The sequence below is a fragment of the Pelodiscus sinensis genome, chromosome 18 (assembly GCF_049634645.1).
Source record: "Pelodiscus sinensis isolate JC-2024 chromosome 18, ASM4963464v1, whole genome shotgun sequence".
Lineage (NCBI taxonomy): Eukaryota > Metazoa > Chordata > Testudines > Trionychidae > Pelodiscus > Pelodiscus sinensis.
In genome coordinates, this window is record NC_134728.1 from 12,828,232 (window position 1) to 12,850,425 (window position 22,194).

Genomic DNA, 22,194 nt, shown 5'->3' on the forward strand with positions numbered 1-22,194 from the left:
GAGGCTTTTGGACACAAAGGGGGCTTTGATTTGAAAACTAAGATGAAGAAAATATTATAAGGGCCCAATTTTCAGTTGTTCAGCTTCCTTTTTCTAAAAATGGAAAGTTGGGCCTTAGATGGTTGTAGTCTCTATGCCTACCTGTGCTAGAGTATTACTGATTTTCCCCAGTGTGACCATTAGCAAGGTATATAGATGCAAATTATTTGTATGAGTAACTTCGTGTATTTGCTGCCTAAGAAACTATATACAATGATTTCTTGTAAGCAGGACTACTGATGGGAAGCGGGTTGGTGATGATAGCAGTGGCCAGAGTCTCAGGCCCTTTAAAATCACCGCTGGAGCACCAGGCGTTGTGCTCCAGAATCTCACACCATGAGTTCTGGCTGGCTCTGAGGGTTGGCAGAGGCGGCTGCGCATTCTCGGCAGTGCTGAGGACTGGCTGCCCCAGCCCTGCCCCTTCCACCAGGGCATCTCGCATTCTGGGAGCTCGGAGCTGCCCTCTCTCCACATTGTTCAGACAATCGGCCTGCTTGTAGGATAACCCTTTTGGCTGAATTAGTGCCTTATTGGAACACCTAAAGTTAAACAGAATTGTAAGCCCTTGTGACATCATTAGGACATGGTTGTTGAGAAAAGAATGGCTCTAAAGAACTGTGATTTGTCTTCTCTTTGGTAGGCAAAACGCAGAAGAAGGAAGCCAGGAAGAAATGGACACTTTTCAGAAAGAGTCCCATCAGCAAGAGGAAACTTCTTCAGCGGAAGATGAAACAACAGATATTGAAAGCAAAGAAGCTGGTGATTAAAATGTAATTGGGGTATTATCTGTACATATCTTAAGAAAATGAGACATTGTTGCACATCAGTGCAGTGGAGTTATGATATTTCCAGTTTTTATGGATCTTCTATGGAAGCCGTGCACTGGACATCATTCTGAGGTTGCATTGTTACAGTTTCTCTTGAACTAGTTTATATTTGTTTTTACCCCTAGTGCCCTTCAAATCTATCGACCTATCAGGCAGTTCTTCTACGACATAATTCATCCGGAGTACAGCCCCGTCTGTGATGTCTATGCGCTGATGTTCCTGGTAGATGTGATCAATTTTATAATTGTCATCTTTGGATACTGGGCTTTTGGTGTAAGCACAAATATACTTTCTTGATACAGATAGCAAAGCAAATAGCTTGATTATTAACGTGGGGACTGTGGAATGTAGTCAGCAGTTGTTCCATGGCTGCACACTCCAGATTTAGGGAGATGCGAGGAGGCAGAAACTATGTTAATAGCTAGGAGCCAGGAAGAACCGTAGGGTCCTGTGTGTGTGAATAAAGAACACACTTTGGATTTGCTACAGTTGATTCCTCTCTCTTCTCTACCACCAGGGATATGATGGAAATTTCCCCTGAATTGGAGACTCGCTTTTTGTTTGTTTTTGAGTCAACCTTAAATTCTCTTGAGCATGCTGTCCCAAAGACTAGAGAAGAGGCTATCTACAAAATACAGGCTAACAAATACAGATAACATAGTAACTAATGATAACAGTGGAGAAGGGAGAGGGCCAACTACAGACAGTAGGAAGCCCTATTGTTTCCAAAAGAAAGCAAATATGTCACTTTTTTTTTCATGAACTCTGTATTTGTTCCACCCCTGGCTCCCTTTCTCTAGACAGTAGGGCTGTGTCTAGACTGGCAAGTTTTTCCACAAAAGCAACTGCTTTTGTGGAAAAACTTGCCAGCTGTCTACACTGGCTGCTTGAATTTCCGCAAGAACACTGACGATCTCATGAAAGAAATCGGTGCTTCTTGTGGAAATACTATGCTGCTCCCGTTCGGGCAAAAGTCCCTTTGTGCAAAGCTTTTGCGCAAAAGGGCCAGCGTAGACAGCTCAGATTTGTTTTGTGCAAAAAAGCCCCGATCGCGAAAATGGCAATCGGGGCTTTTTTGCGGAAAAGCGCGTCTAGATTGGCACGGACACTTTTCCGCAAAAAGTGCTTTTGCGGAAAAGCGTCCGTGCCAATCTAGACGCTCTTTTCCGCAAATGCTTTTAACGGAAAACTTTTCCGTTAAAAGCATTTGCGGAAAATCATGCCAGTCTAGACGTAGCCTAGGGATGTTAAATAATGGTTAACTGAATAGTTGATTATCTTCATGAATTCCTGTTGGTTAGTCGACTATTCTATAGTCCCTGGGGGTGGGGCCAGCAGCCAGTGCGCTCTGGCCCCTCTCCCAAGAAGCCCCCTGCCACTCCGTGCTCCTGCCTCTGTATCAGAGGCAGCAGTTTGGGGTGCCAGGCGGGAGCTGGTCCGCGAGAGGAGACAGTTTTTAAACTGTCTACCCTCACGGACCAGCTGCCTGTCATCTCACACAGCTGCCTCTGATACAGAGCATGGGGTGGCAGCAGCCTCTGTCTGGGGAGGGAGGAGGGCCTGAGCTCCTGGATCCAGCATGAGCTGGAACTGAGATAGGCTGGCTGCCCGCCAGGCTCCTAATACACTTTAAATGCAGTCAAAGTGGGGGTAGATCTCAGTCCCAGCACGAGCCAGGACTGAGCCAGCCTGCTAAAAAATGTACTGGGGGGGGAGGAGAGAATGCGTGTAATTTATAGCATTAACCTATAAGCTTTTGCTTATCAGTTAATCGGTTAATCGACTACACTATTACATACCTACTAGACAGTGCTTTGTTTTGTTTGTTTTATAGAATCTGGCTCCAGAATGGGAGTAGATCATGTTCATGAAGAGTTTAGAGATGGAAAAAAAGTCAAAAGAAAGGGAGGTTCAGTAGGGCCTTGATCTTGTAAGTTATTGACCATCTCCTGCAAGGGGTAAAACACCAGAGACATTAATGGGAGCTGAAGGTGCTCCGTATGTCATGTGAGACATTCAGTTTCTTTCAGGAGAGGGTCCTAGGACACAGAGGGTAGAGTCTGTTTCATTTCCAGTCCAAAACAGTAGTGCGATGTAGACTTCTGGAACAGAGGGACAGCACAGTCAGTGCTATGCTTATTATGCTCTCAGCACTGCTGCTTGCACATTGTGCTTGGCTGTCTTAGCATTTGCTTGTGCTTTTCACATCTGGATATTGTTGTTACATCTCAAAGAATGTGATTCTGCTTCCAAGTGGGGAGAATGAGCAGTAATAACAAGAGATGAGTCTCTCAAGATCCTTAAGAGCTTGGTTTCATGCAAAATAAAATCTTACGGAGAAGAAAGTAAAATTTAGGGGTGGAGATGGATTAGTCACAGATCTCAAGCCCTGATATTTTTATAATGGGTCTAGTTAAAACTCCAGCTCTGAACCCTCCCAAGTTGAGAATTTGAAATCTGAGTACAGTATTTCCAAAATGTAGGGGCTATATCTACACTGCGGAGCTATTTTGGGATACTTCTAGTATCCTGAAATAGCTATTCTGCGTCTTTTGAACAAGCCTGTTATTTCAAAACTAGCCAATTAGCCCGTCATAAGACAGGATTGTCAGGTCTCTCCTCCACGTCGGTCTTCTCTCCTGAGCCTCCAGTCTCTCACTCCGTCTCTCTCACTCTTCCTCCTACTGCCTCCCCTCTCTCTCTCTCAGCTCTCCTCCACCTCCTGCCTCTCTCTCTGTCTCTCTCTTTCACTTCTCCTCCCCCTCCTGCCTCTCACTCGGGGGCCATTTGGGCTCTGCACTCCCTGTGCTGCATGGGGAGCGTGGAGCCCAAACAGTCGCTTGCACCGCTTGCTCCCCCGCGGCAGCCTGGCTGAGCGGCGCAGAAGTCATCCGAGCGCCACGGTGGGAGGCGAAGAGGGGTGGGGTGGTGACGTTCATGGCCAGGGGGCGGGGCCTGGAGCTGCTGTCACGCCCCGCCCCCCTTCGCCTCCCACCGTGGCACTCGGCTGACTTCTGCGCCGCTGAGCCGGGCACCCGCGGGGGAGCAAGCAGCACAAGCCGCCGTTTGGGCTCTGCACTCCACATGCAGCACGGGCCGCCCAGAGGGAACAGCTAGCATTTCAGCAACAGCACCTCCCAGAGGGAACAGCCAGCATTTCAGGCAACAGCGCCGCCCAGAGGGAACAGCCAGCATTTCAGCGTTACAGACTCTCAGACACTGGGCTACTATATATATGATATAACAGGCTTGTTATTCCGACATGCCTGTAAACCTTGTTCCATGAGGAGTAAGGGACATTTTGGAATAGCACTCTATTCTGAAACTAGCCAATAGCCCCTCATAAAACAGGATTTTTTGGGTCTCTCCTCCATGTCTGTCTCTCTCTCCTCCTCCTCCTCCTGCCTCCCACACCCTCAGCTCTCCTCCACCTCCTGCCTCTCTCTCCTTCTCTCTTTCTCTTCTCCCCCTCCTGCCCCTTACTCTCTCTTTCTCTTCTCTTCCCCCTCCTGCCTCTCACTTGGGGGACCGCAGAGCCCAAACAGCTGTTTGAGCTCTGCATTCCCCATGCAGGGGTAAACAGTGCAAGCAGCTGTTTGGGCTCCACGCTCCCCATGTAGCACGGGGACCGTGGAGCCTAAACGGCTGCTTGCTCCCCCGCGGCAGCCCGGCTGAGTGGCGCAGAACTCAGCCGAGCGCCACAGCGGGAGGGGAAGAGGGGCGGGGCGGTGATGTACATGGCCAGGGGGCGGGGTCCGGCTGTGTATGTCACTGCCCCGCCCCCCTTCGCCTCCCGCCGTGGAGCTCGGCTGAGTTCTGCACCGCTCAGCCAGGCTGGTGCGGAGGAGCAAGCGGCCATTTGGGCTCCCCTGTGGCGGCCCAGCTGAGCGGCGCAGAACTCAGCCAAGCGCCACGGTGGGAGGCGAAGAGGGGCGGGGTGGTGATGTACATGGCCGGGCCCTGCCATGCTTGCTCCCCCATGGCGGCCCGGCTGAGTGGCGCAGAACTCAGCCAAGTGCCACGGCAGGAGGCAACAGCACCCCCCAGAGGCAAGACTGTAATGCTACAGCATTACAGAGTCACAGACATTGGGCTACTATATACAAGATTTGGCACTGTGTAGATAGCACCAAATTTTGAAATAAGCTATTTTTAAATTAACTCAAAATAAGCTATGCAATTTGTGTAGCTCAAATTGTGTAGCTTATTTTGAGCTCCTGGTGCAGTGTTGACGCACCCAGAATGTTTGATTTTGGAAGGTTTAAGGTACAAAAATGGACCTGGCTCTGGATACACGGTGAATGCCCATTGCTCCGTAAAACAAATGTATAGACTTATTTTTAAAAAACAACAACTGTTCTTCAGAATCCTGCACGAGGCATCCAGAGCTGCTCGGTGTCATTTTATCTGTGTCTTTATTTAAGATGTTTCTACTCAGTGCTTACAGAGTAGGGATTTGCTTGAAAAGAGGAGAGGGGGTGAGTCTTGCCTTTTCACCCCTAAATAGCAAACACAGCACTTGGTTACAGCAGTAAGACCCCTCGCACTCAGGGGACATACTTGTTTGAATTAGGTAATGAGTAATGGTCTGGAATGGTCTGGAATTTCCCACTAACCTATCGGTGACATAAAATCATTGGATAAATCTTGAGTGGTAACGCTTTGCAACTAGATTTTCCCCTTGTTTGCTATGATTGATTTCAGAAACACTCAGCAGTTGCTGACATAACTGAGTCCCTGTCAGAAGACCAGGTCCCGGAAGCGTTCCTGGTGATGCTCCTGATTCAATTTGGCACCATGATAGTAGACCGAGCCATTTACCTGAGGAAGACCATGTTTGGGAAGTGTGTATTCCAGGTTGTCCTTGTCTTTGGCATTCACTTCTGGATGTTCTTCATATTACCAGGCGTTACCGAAAGGTACATTTATTGCTAGTGTCATACGAAAATCTTTCTCTTTCATGAACAGGGTTTGCTTTCAATGGGAAAACAGACAGATGAAATGGTGGCTTTGAAGCCTGACATTTCTGCAGGCTTTCAGCAGTGATTTAATTTGTGCTCTTGGCACATGTACTGGGATAGATGGGTCTGGAAATGGATAAACAGAGAACTTAATTTCCTACCGCAGTCTCCACATGGAAAGCGTGTGGCATGCTTTGGGAAAAGAGAACAGTTATGTGTGCAAAATGCATACTGCATTGCACACCTAGTTTATTTGAGCAAATAACCAGGTATGTGGTTCATATGCAAACTCAGTTATGGAAACTCTGTGCCTGACTCTCTGAAAATGAGATCTCAGGGAAAGGAGACATCTACAGGCTTATGAAGTATGGCAAGAGGAAAAAAACCTGGCAGAAATATTTCCCCAACTTTAGACTTACTCCCTACTTTGAAGCTGCTCGTTATTGGTCAATGCCCTCCATTCATGGATGAACATTTATTATTCAAGTTGCAAGGAAAAGAAGCTCCATTTAACAGGACCCCTGGTGACATATGGCCACTCTCTTTGCATCTCTTTTTCATTAGGTTCCAATCCAGTCTGAGGAGGTGATATTAACATGAAGGTCAAACTAGTGATTGAGGAACTGTTGCATTAAAAAAAATTAAAAGACTTTGGTGATAAAAAAGGTGTAACGAAATCTTTGTTCTGTTCCCTTACAGGAGATTTAACAGAAACCATGTGGCTCAGCTTTGGTACTTGGTCAAATGTGTTTACTTTGGCTTGTCAGCCTATCAGATCAAATGTGGTTATCCAAATCGGGTCCTAGGCAACTTTCTGACAAAGAGTTACAATTTCGTAAATCTATTTCTATTCCAAGGGTAAGCAGAGAGTTGTTCAGCTTTTATAATAGAGGCTAAAAAAATGTGGGCCAAGTCCGAGTCTCATTAAAGCCAATGGTACAATCCTCACTCAATTCAGTGGGACCAGTATTTAGCTGTATAAATGTTGACTGTTCTTTTTTGGGGGGGCGAGGGTAGGTTGTGTGATTTGTGGCAAGTATACCAGAGATTAGGTTCAAGCCCTAAATTTGCACTTTAGAGGAAAGGAGAGCAGGGTTTAAATGCCATAATTTTACTCTTGAAGATAACCCACATTTCTTGTTGTTGTAGGGTACTTTTCCCCTAACCAGACTGCTACTTTTCCACATAACTGCTCAATAAGCTTTTCAGACAAATCATCTCACTTCCTGGCAGTCTCCCCATAGCTAGATCCTCTCTGATTGCTACTTATTCCTTCAGCACAGGTCTCTGGAATGTATATACTGTAATCCAGTATCAAGAGGCAAGGAAATATTAGCAGAATTCAATGTAAATATTGTATAAATCATCCTGAAATAGCATGGTTGTGAGATGAGCCAAAGACACTAACTGAAAGCTAAGTAGACTAAGTAAATATAGACTAAATATATTCCATGCCTGGAATTGCCATTGGAATGGATCCAGACAGGAAATACACAGTCTTGTGGCAGAGATATTAAAAAGCCATTGGCCAGTTTGGTGGTATTTTGGATGAATTTTATGTACTCAATGCATTTTTAAATAGATGCTGAGTTTCATATTATTAACCTAAAACACTATGGAAAAAATATCCTTTTCCCATATGGGCTTCCATTACACAGAGCAATCTGTGGGTTTGTATAAAGGAAGAGGCTCTGAAAGGAACTTTAAAGGAGAAATCTCTTGGGGCCTAGTTTTCAGGCACTGGCCTATAGTGGGCCATGCACAAACACGTCATTGCAGTTTTGAGTGCTATTACCCATCAAATCAGGGAATAAAAACATAATTTATGCACAAGAGGATAGCTTTGTAGACACCTCCCCCATCAGGACCGGTGGATGTTCCATGAACAAACTCCATCTCTTACATCTGCAGGTGAGAGAATCTATCAATTTGGGGCAAAGACTTATGCTGGATAGCATCTAGCACAAGGAGACCCCACTCTTGAATGGTCTTTTGTACACAGGTGCTGATACCCAAAAAGGGTGCACACAGGTGTCTGTGCAGGGATAATAGGAGGCCAAGTCCAGGCCCTTTGTAAATGTGGCCCTTAAAAAAGATCTTCCAAATTTCAATCATTCTCTAGTGGGTGAATAGGGCCTGCTGGATGGTGAATGATCCATCCAGTCCAGTACCCTCTTCTGACTGTGGCTAATACCAGATGCTCAGACTTCCCATAATGGACAACTGTGGGATAATTTGCCCATAGGAGAAGTTTCTTTGTACCCCCCAGCAGTTAGCATTTGGCTTCTGAAGCACAAAGGTTTCTCTGATTTCTGAAATCCCTGGGCACCGTCTCAGTTCTTTACAACTACACACTGGAAACTGTTTCTCAGAGGAGCTGATAAAGGAAAAATCTCCCCAAATCAAGGAGAATTATGCCAGGAAAAAAGATTTCAGGAAATGCCTGAAAATTATCTATCTGCTAGGACTCCAGGGTGGTATTTAACAAAGAGGGCCAATCTAAAAGGTTAATCACATTCTTTCTTCTTCAACTGGTAGGTTTCGCATGGTGCCTTTCCTTACAGAGATGAGAGCTGTCATGGACTGGATTTGGACAGACACCACACTGAGTCTCTCCAGCTGGATTTGTGTGGAGGATTTATATGCAAATGTTTTCATTATGAAATGCCTGAGAGAGTCTGAGAAGGTGAGTGATTCCAGGTATACAATCCCTTTTGGTGAAATTCTCTAACACAAACGTTTCTGAGGCCAGATTAGGCGGGGAGGGGAGGGAAGAATAATGCACCCTTCAGAAAAAATTGGACTTGGGAAGATGGAGTGATTCACATTTGAGCAGAACCTTCCCTTGTTCACTGTGCACTACAATGCTGCAGATTAAAGATGTCTGTAGTGTTCTGACTGTATAATTTAAAAATGAAGCAGTAATTATGCACCCAGCAATGTCTTGGGCCTAGACCTATTTTACTGAATGAGGATTCTGCTGGGGACTTCAAGATTATCTGACTAAAGGCAAATGAACCCATAGACCAGCGGTGGGGAACCTAAGGTCTGGGGGATGGATGTGGCCCCTGGGTTGCCTGGGTCTGGCCCCTGAGGCTTAGGGTCTCCCCCAGCATTGCGGAGCCAACGCTGGCACTCCAGCTCCTCCCCCAGCTGCCTCCCCACAAACCCCGGCCCCTGACTGATTTTTCTGTGGGTCAGTGGCCCCTGACCCAAAAAAGGTTTCTCACCCATCATAGACACTACATAGGGGAGTCTGATTTCACTTAGCATTATATCACCATTCAGTACTGCCTCAGTGGCAACTTTGGTCTCACACAACAGTGACTATGGGTGGCATCCTGACCCCACTGACATCAGTATCAAAAAATCCTGTGGAGTTCAATGGAGCCAGGATTTACCCTCTCTTTGTTACGTATGGGGAAGAAATCCTGGCCCACAGCTAAAAAAGACTCTCCCTTAAAGGGGTTTCCAGCTACAAACTGTTCTTCCTTATTTATATGTTCAGCTCATGTCTCCTGCTGGGGGTGAGAGTACATTAAAGTCAGACAAGTTAGGTTGGAAAAGATCTATTAGGTGGTCTGGTCCATCCCTCTGGCTCATGCAGTACTGTTTCCTGCAGTATGTTCTGTAGAGTTTTTTTTTCCAGGCTAATTTTAGCTCCTGCGAGCAATGAGGCTTCCACTAATTCACTAATTATTTTGCAAACAAACGTGGAATCAAAGCTCCTATCCAACTCCTCAACATCTGAATGCTGTGCAGGTTGCACCTCCCTGGTCCAGCCCCCTTAGGACCTGACTGGTCCGGGATGAGGGATTTTGCCAGACCAGGGGAGGTCATTTCTGGCCCTCTTGCTGCGTCTGCCCACCCCGGCTTCCTGGCTCCCCCTGCAGCCCAGCTGAGCTGTGTGCTGGCTCCCACTTCCCTACCCCACCAGCCCAGCTGTGCCACACGCCAGCTCCTGGGCGCCCCACCCACAGCCCAGCTGAACCATGTGCTGGGTTTCCCTGCTCCTGCCCCGCCAGCACAGCTGGGCACACATCGCCTCCTCCCTCCCCCGCATCACCCCGGGCTCCCGGCCTTCCACCCCACACAGGGCGCTGGGACTCTATCCTGGAACATCCTTGGTCCTTCCAAACCACAGATGTTGCCAGGCCAGAGAGTTCCAGTTTAAAGAGATGCAACTTGTACTCTGCCTCTAGCTGCTGCTGCTTTCTGTGGAGAACAGCACTCATTCGATGGAAGGAGCTGGGGAACATCTAGTTTCTATCAAGACTTTAGGCTCCTGGTCCTTCTCCCTTTAGGTCAGGGATGGGGAACCTTTTTTGGGCTGGGGCCCACTGACCCACAGAAAAATCAGTCGGGGGGCTGCATACAAGTGAGAAGCAAAAAAAAACCCAAATCCAAGGAACCTCCCCCCTCAAATGCTCACTGACATGGCCCCCACCTGAGAAGGAGGAAGACACTCCCCACATTCCCCTATAGATTGGGAACTCCCCACAGCCTAGTAGATTTTGTGTGCTCCAGTCCTGCAGTAGGGCAGCAAGGGGGCTGCACAGCCAGTGTGGGCTCCCCAATGCTGGGGGGAACCCTGAGCCTTGGGGGCTGGATCCAGGCAAGCCAGGGGGCAGGGTGCCTGATTCCCCACCCCTGCTTTAGGTGCTTTTCCCTAACCCTGTCAGCCTTTATACAGCCTTGCCCCAGTCTGTTTCACTGCTGCTGTTTCATATCCACAGAGCTGTTCCATTGCACTCTTGAGAAGCAACAGTGGGCTACTCGAAGAACATCATGCTGATTACGCATTACATTACATGCATTACTTTATGCTGATCATTTCTACTGATTTGTATGTGTGTACAGTGCATTACAACCTCAGGCCTCACAAACAAAATAATAGGCACTTACAACTAACTTATGTCTTAAAAACTGGATAATGTTTCATATAGTCCATTAAAAGTGAATAGATAAGATATAAGCAGAATAATTCACTTGAGGTGGTGAAGTTGCCAGTCAGTCTACGCATGCCCTTTGCTTTGTATATGCTCAGTGCATTGATTGAGCAATCTGTCACTCAATGTGCATGCAAAACAGCAAGGTTATTTTCCAAATGTACTGACTACCTCAGCCTCTAAATGCTCACCAAGTTACTTCCAGCCCTACCTGATTTCCCCTGCCATGATGCTACGATTGCATCATACTCCATTTTTTTTTCTTTGCAGAAATATCCTCAACCCTCTGGCCAAAAGAAGAAATTGATTGTGAAATACGGAGTAGGGGGCTGCATTGTCTTTATTTTAGTCTGCATTGTGTGGTTCCCACTGCTCCTTATGTCACTGGTTAAATCTGTGGCAGGAGTCACCAATCAGCCCCTGGATGTCTCAGTCAGAATTACCATTAGCGGTTATGAGGTAAGGGTATTTTTCTTACACGAATGTCACACACACACACACACACACATATGCACATGGACACAGACTCTGTGGATTTACACCAGAGTAGGAATCTTTTCACCTTATTGTTCACTGTGTGGAAATGGCCCATGGTAGGCCCTGTGTGAAATGGCAGGGGAAGTAAAAGAAAAGGGAAGAGTAATAAGAAAGAAAAGGGAAGGTGACAAATTCATGCTTCATACCAATGGTATAATTTTCTCTGCCTGGAGACAGTCTGCCCTGGAGACAGGGGCCCCAGACTGCACTGACAATCCCGGATCTGTGATTTGCCCTCTCTTTCTCACTAGCCATTATTCACCATGAGTGCTCAGCACCGGAATCTGATTCCTTTCTCTTCGGCAGCCTATGATGACCTGGCTAGTCAGTATGCCCTTCACCCGGTAAGTGTCACCTCATTCAATACAGAGCCCAGATTCCCTCCTATTATCCTTCCGTGTTAGTGCTGCTCAGTCAGAGCTCTCTGGCCAGGTACATGGGGGTTGTTTCTTCCCTTTCCTGGGATGAACCCTTCATAAAACTGCAGTGAATTTTTTTCAGCCCAGGTCTTGTCTACAGGGGGATTTCAGCAGTGCTTAGAAGTCATGGCACATGCTGGTGGAGTGACTCAGCAGAAATAAATCGTTGGTACAGTCAGCAAGGGTCTTTTCTCAAGGAGCAATGTTTGCAATTTAAAGTCAAAGCACAAAATAAAATGATCAAATATTTACCCTGTCTAGAACCCAGTCCCCAAGCTAACTTCTCTCCTAATCACTGCCTTAAGCAGACCATTTATAGCCCTTCCCCTGAGCACCTGTGCAAAGGGGGAGAAAATACTGAGCTGGTATTAACCACCCTTGTTCACTCCTTATTGCTACTGCACCCTGTCACACCTGGTTTAAATCTGGCTGTGGGTTAAACTGGTTTCTAAGACTACTCTAGTGTGTACATCCGTGCTTCTATTAAGGTTAACAAGCCAGGTCCTCAGCCTAGTGATGGCCCAGTGTGCAACTCAGGAAGAGCAAAAGAGCCATAATTCAGTGACAAATGCCCAGCAGAGAATTCCCCTGTTGGAGGAGAGCTCCCTATCAGCATGTCTGAGCTGCTGCCAAGTCCTGGCCTCCCATGCAAGGGCAGAAAGGGGACATGAAGGTGGGGTTGAGGTGAGGAGAGATGGCCAAGCTCTTTTCCACTGGGCCAATCTTTCCTGGCAGCAGCTGTTCCCTGGTGACCCCTGTTCCTGTCCCCCCTGGAGCTCTGGGACCTGGCTGTGAGGCAGAATTGGGCCCAGCACTAGGTATTTCAGCCACATCTCATGCAGCCTGACCCTGCTCTCAGAGCTGAGTTAAACTCCCCTGTTGAGTTCAAGCCGTTTTAAATGCCTTGGTCCCCTGTTGTGAAGCCTGTGTCGAGGAGGCCCTACTGAGATGCCAACAGGTTCCTGTCTTGATGTTTTACCCCTTCCATCCCTTCCCAAGTCTGCCATGCAGTTCATAGTGAACTACAGCCCAGAGGACATCGTCGTTGCTAAAATAAAGAGCAATGCCAGTTTGCTGTGGAGCATCAGTCCTGCCAGCCGGGAGGCCATGATAGAGGAGCTCTCTGGCTCAACTGCAGTTTCAGTCACCTTTCACTGGACAGTTCTCAGGTACGTGGAGCCTCCAAGGTAACACCACCATTGATTTACAAGAACTTTGCAGAGGAGCTCCAAGCCAGCTTTAACTACGGCAATTAATTAATTACATAGCTCTTATACTCATTAATTCAAACTTCACTATGGTTAGCCTGCTGCAGGGGTGCTGGAGGTCATGGCCGGTCATGCTGACCACAGCCACCATATTTATTTCCTGTGCTTCCCCTGCCTGTTTGATAAAGTGTGAGCCCTCTGGGGCAGGGACTGTCTGGGTCTTGTGTGTTTGTACAGCACCTAGCACAAAGGGATGCTGGTCCATGACTGACTCCTAGGAGCTCCCAAAATACAAATATATAATAATAATAATTGGTTAACTAATGTCTTCCATTCATGGGTCGCAAACATTCATTACACGCACCCAAGACTTGAGTCTTGCAACACCTACCTCCATTGAAACACTGGTGTGTAATAAGCCTCTGCAGTGGCTACAGATCTGTGTTGCAACTTCATCTCCAACATGTCCCCCTCCATAGGCCTTGCAAGGGGCCTCATAAAAAAGCCCACAGCTGTCTTAGGCAGTGCCTGAACCAAGGGAATTCTTTTCCCACCAGTGACGTGACTTCTACAGTCCCTATACACCTCCACAGCAGCGTACATGGCCCACAGCAGGAAGAAGAATGTCTCCCAGTAACTCTTATCTTGCACGGTATTTGTACCACACTTGAATATACCCCGCTTGATTTCCTTCGGGCAGGAATGCTTCTCTGGTGAAGAATGTAGAAGCATCTGGCAAGCACACCATGCGGTACGAAGAGAAGGAGATAAGAGAGCAAATTGTTCAAATGCTAACTGGGACCAGAAAAGAGCCAATGTCAGTATTTTTCTTCTGTGACCAGCATTTTCAAAATGCACCCTGGCAAAGAATTGCGGTTGGTGAACACAGTACATGGGATTGTTTGCATGTTAAATGGCAGGGTTGTTCCTTTTACCAACCATATGACCACACTATGTTAAGACTTCTGACGGGCAGGGTATTACAGTCACTCCTAGAAGTTCCTGTGTACAGTCATCTTTTTCTCAAATCTGTTGCATATGAACAGGGTGTCTGTATAGCCCTAGAGCAGTGATTCCCAACCTTTTTCCCATGGAGGAGCCCCTAAAATAATTTTTCATATCCCGAGGAACCCCTACCTATGAAAATGCTTGCTTGGCCAGAAAAAGTTGACAGCTGGGAGCGCAATTCAATTACTGCTAAATTATTGTTAAGAAAATTTATTTGTAAAGAGCTGTTATATATATAATGTCAGTTTACATTGTAAGAATTTTTATTTATTTATTTATTCCACGATTTCTCGCGGAACCCCTGACGATTGTCTGCTGAACCCCAGGGTTCTGTGGAACCCTGGTTGGGAAACATTGCCCTAGAGACTGAAGTCTTGGATTCCACAAAGCAGCTACAATACAGGCAGCAGTTTCCCTGTCAACATGCCTGGAGGGACCATTTCTGTAGTTTAGGGGTGATTGATTTCCAGGGCCCAGTCAGTCCTGGGTTATTTCCTGAGGCTGCCAAAAATGGGCAACTAACAAGGAAGCCTGGAAGAATGATGTGGTTGTTAGGGTTCTGGCCATGAACCAGACTTTGCCACAGACTTCCTACTGGACCTTGGGTGGGCCTCTCAGATGTAGATCTACCAAGTTATGTAGACACCTGACTCCTATTGATGTGACTGGGGGTTAGGTATCTGGATACTTTTGAGTATTATTTTCCCATATGGATAATCATAGAATCATAGAATACTAGAGGTGGAAGGGATCTTGAGAGGTCATCAAGTCCCGTCCCTGCCCTAACAGCAGGATCAAGCACCATCTAGATCCAGGGCTGGCCCAAGCCATTTTGGCGCCCCAGGCCCAGGCATGCGGCGCTGACCCCAGGGCGCACAGCTCGTGCGGGCTGGCCACGGCCACTGGCGCGCAGCCCAGGACCTGTCCTCGGAGTGCACGGTGCATGCGTTGCCCAGCCCGGCCTGGCCATCGCTGCTGGCACTCACACTGGGCTGTGCAGGGCCCCGCGGCCATCAGGGGAAGGGCTCTGCTGGCCGGTGCCACGGGGCTGGTGCTGCGGGAGGCGGGTGCGCGGTGCCTGATGGCAGCTATAAGAGATGTCGCATGCCTCTTACAGCTGCCATCAGGCGCCCCCCATCGGTTGGTGCCCCGGGCAGCTGCCTAGCTCGTCCACCCCTCAGTCCGGCCCTGTCTAGATCATCCCTGCTCAAAGGCTATCTAGCCTGCTCTTAAATATCTCCAGTGATGGAGATTCCACAACCTTCCTAGGCAATTTATTCCAGTGTTTATTCCTGATTGTTAGAATGTTTTTCCAATGTCCAACCTAAACCTCCCATAATAGCATTGTACTACCTCACAGGGGGCTTGTGAGGTAGAATATGTTAATAATTTGAGGTGCTTCCATACCATAGCAAGGGGGCGGGGAGGTGGATGCATGTACCTTAGCTAGTTTCACTATGATTTATGGCTAGGTCTAGACTACAAGGTTTTGTTGGAAAAAAGCTACACAAAACGCGCTGCGCAGCTTGCGTAGCTTTTTCTGTTTCTTTTGTCGGAAGAGGTTTTTCTGACATTTGGCCTGTCTAGACTGGGCTAAATTTTGGAAAAAAACCCTCTTTGGAAGCCTCCTTCTTCCTCGTGGAAGGAGGAACACAGGGGCTTCCAAAAGAGCGCGTTTGCACTTCCGCAAAAAAAAGCAGAAGTGCAAACGTATTCCCTGGATATGGTGGAGTTTTTTCGGGATACCTAGTCTAGACGTAGCCTGTGAGAGCTAGACAGAGGCATTCTGTTAACAGATATGGGTCAAAGTTGTAAAGTTCAGATTCACTCTGGGGGTTGGTTCAAGCACATTTCTAATGATTCGGAAGATTAATGTATAGCACTGAAATATTTGATAACACCATGGCACTTTTGGCTTCCACTTGTGTCTAGAATGCTTCCCGGTGTGTTACCAAGATACCTCAGGGCTAATGCTGGAGCAGAAGCTAAAACAGCACATCGCTTGCAAGTTGGTAAGCAGTTGCAATAAATTAGTTAGTGTTTAGTCTCAGGGCTCTGTGGTGGAAAATGAAGTGGCACCCACTGTGGGCTAAGAGGGAAAATATTAAAAACAACAGATGGTCTGGTAGCACTTTATAAACTAACAAAACACATAGATGGTATCATGAGCTTTCATGGGCACAGCCCACTTCTTCAGATGACAGGAGCCTTACACCCTCACACACGTTTCCAAGTATCACACAGATTCTGCAACAAACAACTGGCCAAATGGAATCATTTAGTGACTCCTAGTTCTTGTATTAGAGGAAGTAGTAAATAACTCTTCCTTATTCACTTTTTCCACATCAATCATGATTTTATAGATAAGAACCTAAGAATGGCCATACTGAGTCAGACCAAAGGTCCATCTAGCCCAGTATCCTATCTTCTGACAGTGGCCAATGCCAGGTGCTCCAGAGGGAATGAATAGAACATGTAATCATCAAGTGATCTATCCCCTGTCGCCCATTCCCAGCTTCTGACAAACAGAGGGTAGGGACACTATTCCTACACATCCTGGCTAATAGCTATTGATAGACCTATCCTCCATGAATTCATCTAGCTCTTTTTTGAATCCTGTTATAGTCTTGGACTTCACAACATCCTCTGGCCAGGAGTTCCACAGGTTGACTTTTCATTGTTTGAAGAAGCATTTCCTTGTGTTTGTTTTAAACCTGCTACCTATTAATTTCATTTGGGGATCCCTAGTTCTTGTGCTATAGGAAGCAGTAAATAATTCTTCTTTATTCACTTTTTCCATAACAATCATGATTGTATAGATCTGTATCCTAATCATCTCTTTTCCAAGTTGAAAAGTCCCAGTTTTATTTATCTGTCCTCAAATGGTAGCCATTTCATATCCCTAATCATTTTATGCCCTTTTTGGAACTTTTTCCAATGCCAATTTTTTTTTTAAGTTGAGGAGACCCCATCTGTACGCAATATTCATGATGTGGGTGTACCATGGATTTATATAGAGGCAATCAAATATTTTATCTTATTCTCTATCTCTTTCTTAATGATTCCGAAACAGTCTGGTTGCTTTTTTGACTGCTGCTGCACATTGAGTGGGTTTTTTCTAAGAATTACCCATAATGACTCCCAAGATCTCAATCATGAGTAGTAACAGCTAATTTAGTCCCAATCATTCTACATAGATAGTTGGGATTATGTTTTCCAGTATAAATTACTTTACATTTATCAACATTAAAATTTATCTGCCATTTTGTTGCCCAGTTACCTAGTTTTGTGACATCCTCTTGAAGCTCTTCACAATCTGCTTTGAACTTAATTATCTTAAACAGTTTTGTATCATCTGACAAGTTTTGCCACCTTGCTGTTTACCCCTTTCTTCAGATCATTTATGAATAGGATGGGTCCCAGTTAGGGATATGAACAGGTATTCGTGTACACAATTACATGTAGCCCCCTGCTGCCTCTGTATCAAAAAGCTGGCCCTCCACAAGCATCATCCCTTGCTCCCCTCCCCAGGCTGCTGCCTCTAATACAAAAATAGCCACATTTTAACATCCCTAGTTCCAGTACACACTCCTGGAGGACGCCACTCTCTCCATTTTGAAAACTGACCCTTTTATTCCTTCCCTTTGTTTCCTGTCTTTTAACCAGTTATCAGTCCATGAGAGGACCTGCCCTCTTCTCCCATGACACATTTGTGAGCACATCTGTCTTTACATTTGCAAGAAAGTAAATCCACTGCACTACTTTAGAGCAGATTCTCACCTCTGAAGAGAAGTACTGGGAGAAGGAAATAGCATACAGGGAATGGAAGCATAATACTGAAAGCTAACAGGCATATAGGGGAAAAGCTCCTAATTTTATCTTTGCATTTGGGAAACAGCTTATCCTCATAAACCACACGATGTAGACAAAATGGCTTTCTTCCGAAACATCACCATAAAACTACAGCAGCTGGCCACCAACTCCTCTTCCAGCCAAGTCACTGAGTGGTGGGTTATTCAAGAGTGGATGCCCGTCTGCTCTGGTAATGCTTGCAGCAAGAATATGGAGCTTATCATCTACAATGACAAAGTCAGCCCTTCCAGCCTGGGATTCCTGGCAGGCTACGGGTAAGGACGATATGTGACACGGGGGAAAAGGAAAAGGGGGGGAGGAAGCAGCCCCATTGCTTTTTGTAAGTGGTAGAATACTTTTTTTGGGTTTCTTGGGTAGTTATTTAGTTCTGGCATCTTCCCACACAGCTAGGCAGAATATCTGTATTTTAGGGATTTGTACATCTATCTGTCTGTGAGTCTGTTCAAGAACTCCTCCTAAATGGAGATAGAAGGCCCCTAGCAGCTGGGGCAGGACTTTGGGGAGACGGAAGGTCCGTGTTGGTTGCGGTGAGGGAGGGAGAAAAGGCCACGCAGGCTGGGGAGGGAGAGAAAGCCCCACCAGATGGAGCCCCCATTCTGACCCTCTCGTCACCCTCCCCTCAGTCTGACCTCCATTCCCCATGCTTCCAGCTCAATGCCAGGTAATTCTTCTAGTTTGTGCACTCTGTCTCGCTCTCTCTGACAGGTTGGTTTTTTATAATTTTTCAATTATTTTGTAATTGGTTTCTCTCCTTCCTTGGTCAGATATCTCAAAAGCAGAAGCTGTCAAACCTGAGTCAGGTACTGCCCTGAAAGATACGTCCCCAGCTGGGTTATTAGCAACTGAAGTGGAGGAATAGGGTTATTGCAGACCAGATTCGGTCTCTGATTACTATAAGGCAGTGTTTCTCAAACTGTGGGTCGTGACCCACAGGGGGGGTCGCAAGCAACTTAGGGGGGGTGGTCGCAGCTGGATTCAGTTTTTCACTTGTGACCCCTCTCCCCCGGGCCGGGAAGAGCAGCAGGGGGGGCGGAAGGCAGCCGCCAGCAAGCCGCACAGTGTGGCTGGGGCCGCGGGACTCCAGGAACGCGGCTCAGTTGCAGGAGGAGGCAAGGCGGCGGGAGAGTGAGGCCAGTGCCAGTGCAGGAGCAGACATGTAAGGGGCTGGCAGGGGCATGGTTGCTGGGCGACCGAATGCTTCCCCAGATGGGAAAGGGCAGGGTCTCTCAGGCAGCAGGCTGGGGGATTGGGTCAAGGCAGAGGACCTGGGGGTCAGAGGAGAAGGCAGAGGAGAGGAGTCCCCCACCCATCAAAAATTATTGCGTACCCCGGGATAGAGGATCATACTGATCTCTCCTGCTGGCCTATTAACCTACCTTCATTTGGACTGGTAGTCTCATTGAAATCAGTGGAACTCTGTGTTCAAGGTAAGAAGGTAAAGTTGGGCCCTTTAGGGAAAGCTAAATTTCACATTAGCAAAAGGATACGTGAATAGCTTGCTTATGACAGATGTTATGCACAACTCCCATAGTGCAGGTGCATAGAACGACAACAGGATACAGTCCCTTATTTCACCCCCTCCTGACCAACTTGTGCTCCGCTCCTCTCCTCAGCATCGTTGGCCTCTATATGTCTGTTGTCCTCGTCATTGGGAAGTTCATTCGAGAGTTCTTCAATGGCATCTCCCGTTCAATAATGTTTGAAGAGCTGCCCAATGTGGACCGCATCCTGAAACTCTGCACGGACATCTTCCTGGTGAGGGAGACGGGGGAGCTGGAACTGGAGGAACAACTCTTTGCTAAACTCATCTTTTTGTACAGATCTCCTGAAACGATGATCAAGTGGACCAGAGAGTCAAAGGAATGATGACAGCACAAAAGCTTTGTTTAGGAAGATCAGGTTTAGGAAGCAAGCTGCTTTAGAAAGAAGTCTAACATTCAGGAATGGGAGTTGCTAGGACTGTTTCCTCTCCATAGGCATATTTTCACCTTAAGCTTCTCCACAAGTTTCTCACCAAAATATACCGTGCTTAGGCAGTAAATGTACTTTTCAGGCCAGCGACTACTCTTTGCTCAACCAGAGAAGCTGGTCCCCTCCAGACTTCATCCCACAATAATGGGTGCAGAAAGCTTGATTTTATTTGCAAAGAAGCCAGAAACTTCCTCACAGCAGGAGAGATTCTAATCAGCCTCTGAGCAACTGCAGTTGGGCCAACCAAGTTGAGTGGCACCAATGGCTGAAGATAAATGACAAAGAGAGAATTTGAACGCGGCTAATTTACAAAAGCCCTAAGATTTTAAAGAAACACTTATAGGGGTGTTCCGACAGGGAGTCAGGAGGCTGCCAGTACTCATTGGACAAAAGACAGAAAACAGACAAATTCCATTTTATTACCTAAAAACCAACAGTTCAAAGACAAAATAAAAGAACAGAATGGGGGCACTTGCATAATCAGAGCATGATTTCTTAATAAGACTTAAGGTCCTTTCATGTCTTAAGAGGTCTATCACAGCCTTACCAAACTAATATTTTACTTTGTTGCATGGAGAGGTTTCCCATAGAATTATAGGGTTGGAAGAGACCTCTGAAGATTGAGTCCAGCCCCTTGCTAAAAACAGGACCAATCCCAATGAAATCATCCCAGCCATCCCATCTTGCTCTGCTTTTACATAGGCACTCAGTGAAAAGTTCATCCACTTTTTCCTGACTGTAGGCTTGTCTACACTATGTGGAAGATTGACATTGCCGCAGTCCATCTTCCAGGGTTTAAACTAACACGTCTAGTGAAGACCCACTAATTCGAACTGAGAGGATGCTTTTGTTGGTGCTGATAGTCCTGGCTCTGCTCGAGTAGAGGAAGTCGATGAGAGCAAATGACTTTCTGATGTGTGCATGGTGTGAAATCACGATTTAAGAAAAGTTGACGTATCTTGAGTCAACTTTCCTCTTTAGTATAGACCAGGCCTGTCAGAATAGTTAAAAAATGGGTTTGAAGAAGAGAACAGGAGCCTTGGGCAGTGTTTTGTTAGGTTTCAGAAAGAGTGGGTACCTGAATGGCATCCAGGATGGTACCCTAACATGGGGATGAGAGGATGGAGTAGGGCAGTTTTTACCAATAGAAATGTCTGAGGAGGCAGCAGGTACCCAGGCAACAGGGCACTGGATGGAGCTCCAGGGTTTCTATAGCCCTTTCTATAGTAACTTTGAAAAAGTTACTTCCGCCCTCAGTCTCTGGTTCCCCTCTCCTCCTCTGTCCGTCCTGTCTAGACTAGTAGTGCCTCAGGGCAGGGTCCATCTTTATGTGTGTGCACAGTACCTAGCCCAATGGGCCCCAATCTCTGTTCAGTGAATTTGGTATTCTCACTCTAGTGGAAGCTCCCTCTGCGCTTTCATTCAGCTGGGCGTGAGAACTTGCACAATGTAGCCGTCAGTCTCTCATTTTATGAGCACCCAGTATTTTCAGAAATGCGAATAATGCCATGAAATATACATGGATATACAGACAGCTTTAATAAACTTATACCATACGTGTGTAAATCATAGAATCCTAGAACTGAAAGGGTCCTCAAGAGGTCATTGAGTCCAGTCCCCTGCTCTCATGGCAGGACCAAGCATCGAAAGGTGTCTGTGGGCACATTTAGACTTCCCGCAGCTTTAGAAAGAAGATATGCAAATTTGGCACGAATTTGCATATCTTCTTCTGATCCCATTTTCAGAAGTTTTTCAGAAAAAAAAATTAGTCTAGATGCGGTTCTTTTGAAACCCTCCCCCCCTTTTTGAAAAGAACCTTGTACACCTCATTTTTTTTTTTAGGAAGAAGGGTTCTTTCGAAAAAGGGTTTTTTGTCTGAAAGAACCGCGTCTAGGCTTTTTTTTTTTAAACTCTTCCGAAAATGGGATCGGAACAAGATATGCAAATACTCGCTGAATTTGCATATCTTCTTTCTAAAGCCACGGGCAGTCTAGACGTGCCCTGAGTAACCTGCTCTTAAATATCTCCAGTGATGGAGATTCCACAACCTCCCTAGCCAATTTATTCCAGTGTTAACCACCCTGACAGGAAGTTTTTTCTAAAGTCCAACCTAAACATCCCTTGCTGCAATTTAAGTCCATTGCTTCTTGTCCTATCCTCAGAGACAAAGGGGAACAATTTTTTTCCCTCCTCTTTGTAACATCCTTTTAGAGACTTGAAAACTGCTAGCATGTCCCCTCTTAGTCTTCTCTTTTCTAAACTGAACAAGCCCAATTCTTTCAGTCTTCCCTCATAGATCACATCTTCTAGACTTTTCATCATTTTTGTTGCTCTTCTCTGGACCTTCTCCAATTTCTCCACATCTTTCTTGATATGTGGTGCCCAGAACTGGACACAATACT

At 46.4% G+C, this 22,194-nt stretch overlaps 1 protein-coding gene across 1 annotated transcript in view; it reads left to right on the forward strand.

Annotated features, from left to right (window-relative positions):
• The window catches only part of LOC102443503 (piezo-type mechanosensitive ion channel component 2-like), a 94,021-nt gene extending 74,334 nt beyond the window's left edge, over window positions 1-19,687 (forward strand). Inside the window, exons 37-48 of the mRNA XM_075901549.1 lie at window positions 665-809; window positions 992-1,139; window positions 5,571-5,785; window positions 6,527-6,685; window positions 8,366-8,513; window positions 11,047-11,235; window positions 11,565-11,657; window positions 12,732-12,901; window positions 13,641-13,757; window positions 15,881-15,960; window positions 17,847-18,075; window positions 19,435-19,687. Coding sequence (XP_075757664.1) covers window positions 665-809; window positions 992-1,139; window positions 5,571-5,785; window positions 6,527-6,685; window positions 8,366-8,513; window positions 11,047-11,235; window positions 11,565-11,657; window positions 12,732-12,901; window positions 13,641-13,757; window positions 15,881-15,960; window positions 17,847-18,075; window positions 19,435-19,687 — 1,946 coding nt within the window. The remainder of the gene's footprint in view (window positions 1-664; window positions 810-991; window positions 1,140-5,570; window positions 5,786-6,526; window positions 6,686-8,365; window positions 8,514-11,046; window positions 11,236-11,564; window positions 11,658-12,731; window positions 12,902-13,640; window positions 13,758-15,880; window positions 15,961-17,846; window positions 18,076-19,434) is intronic.
• Window positions 19,688-22,194: the final 2,507 nt, after the last annotated feature.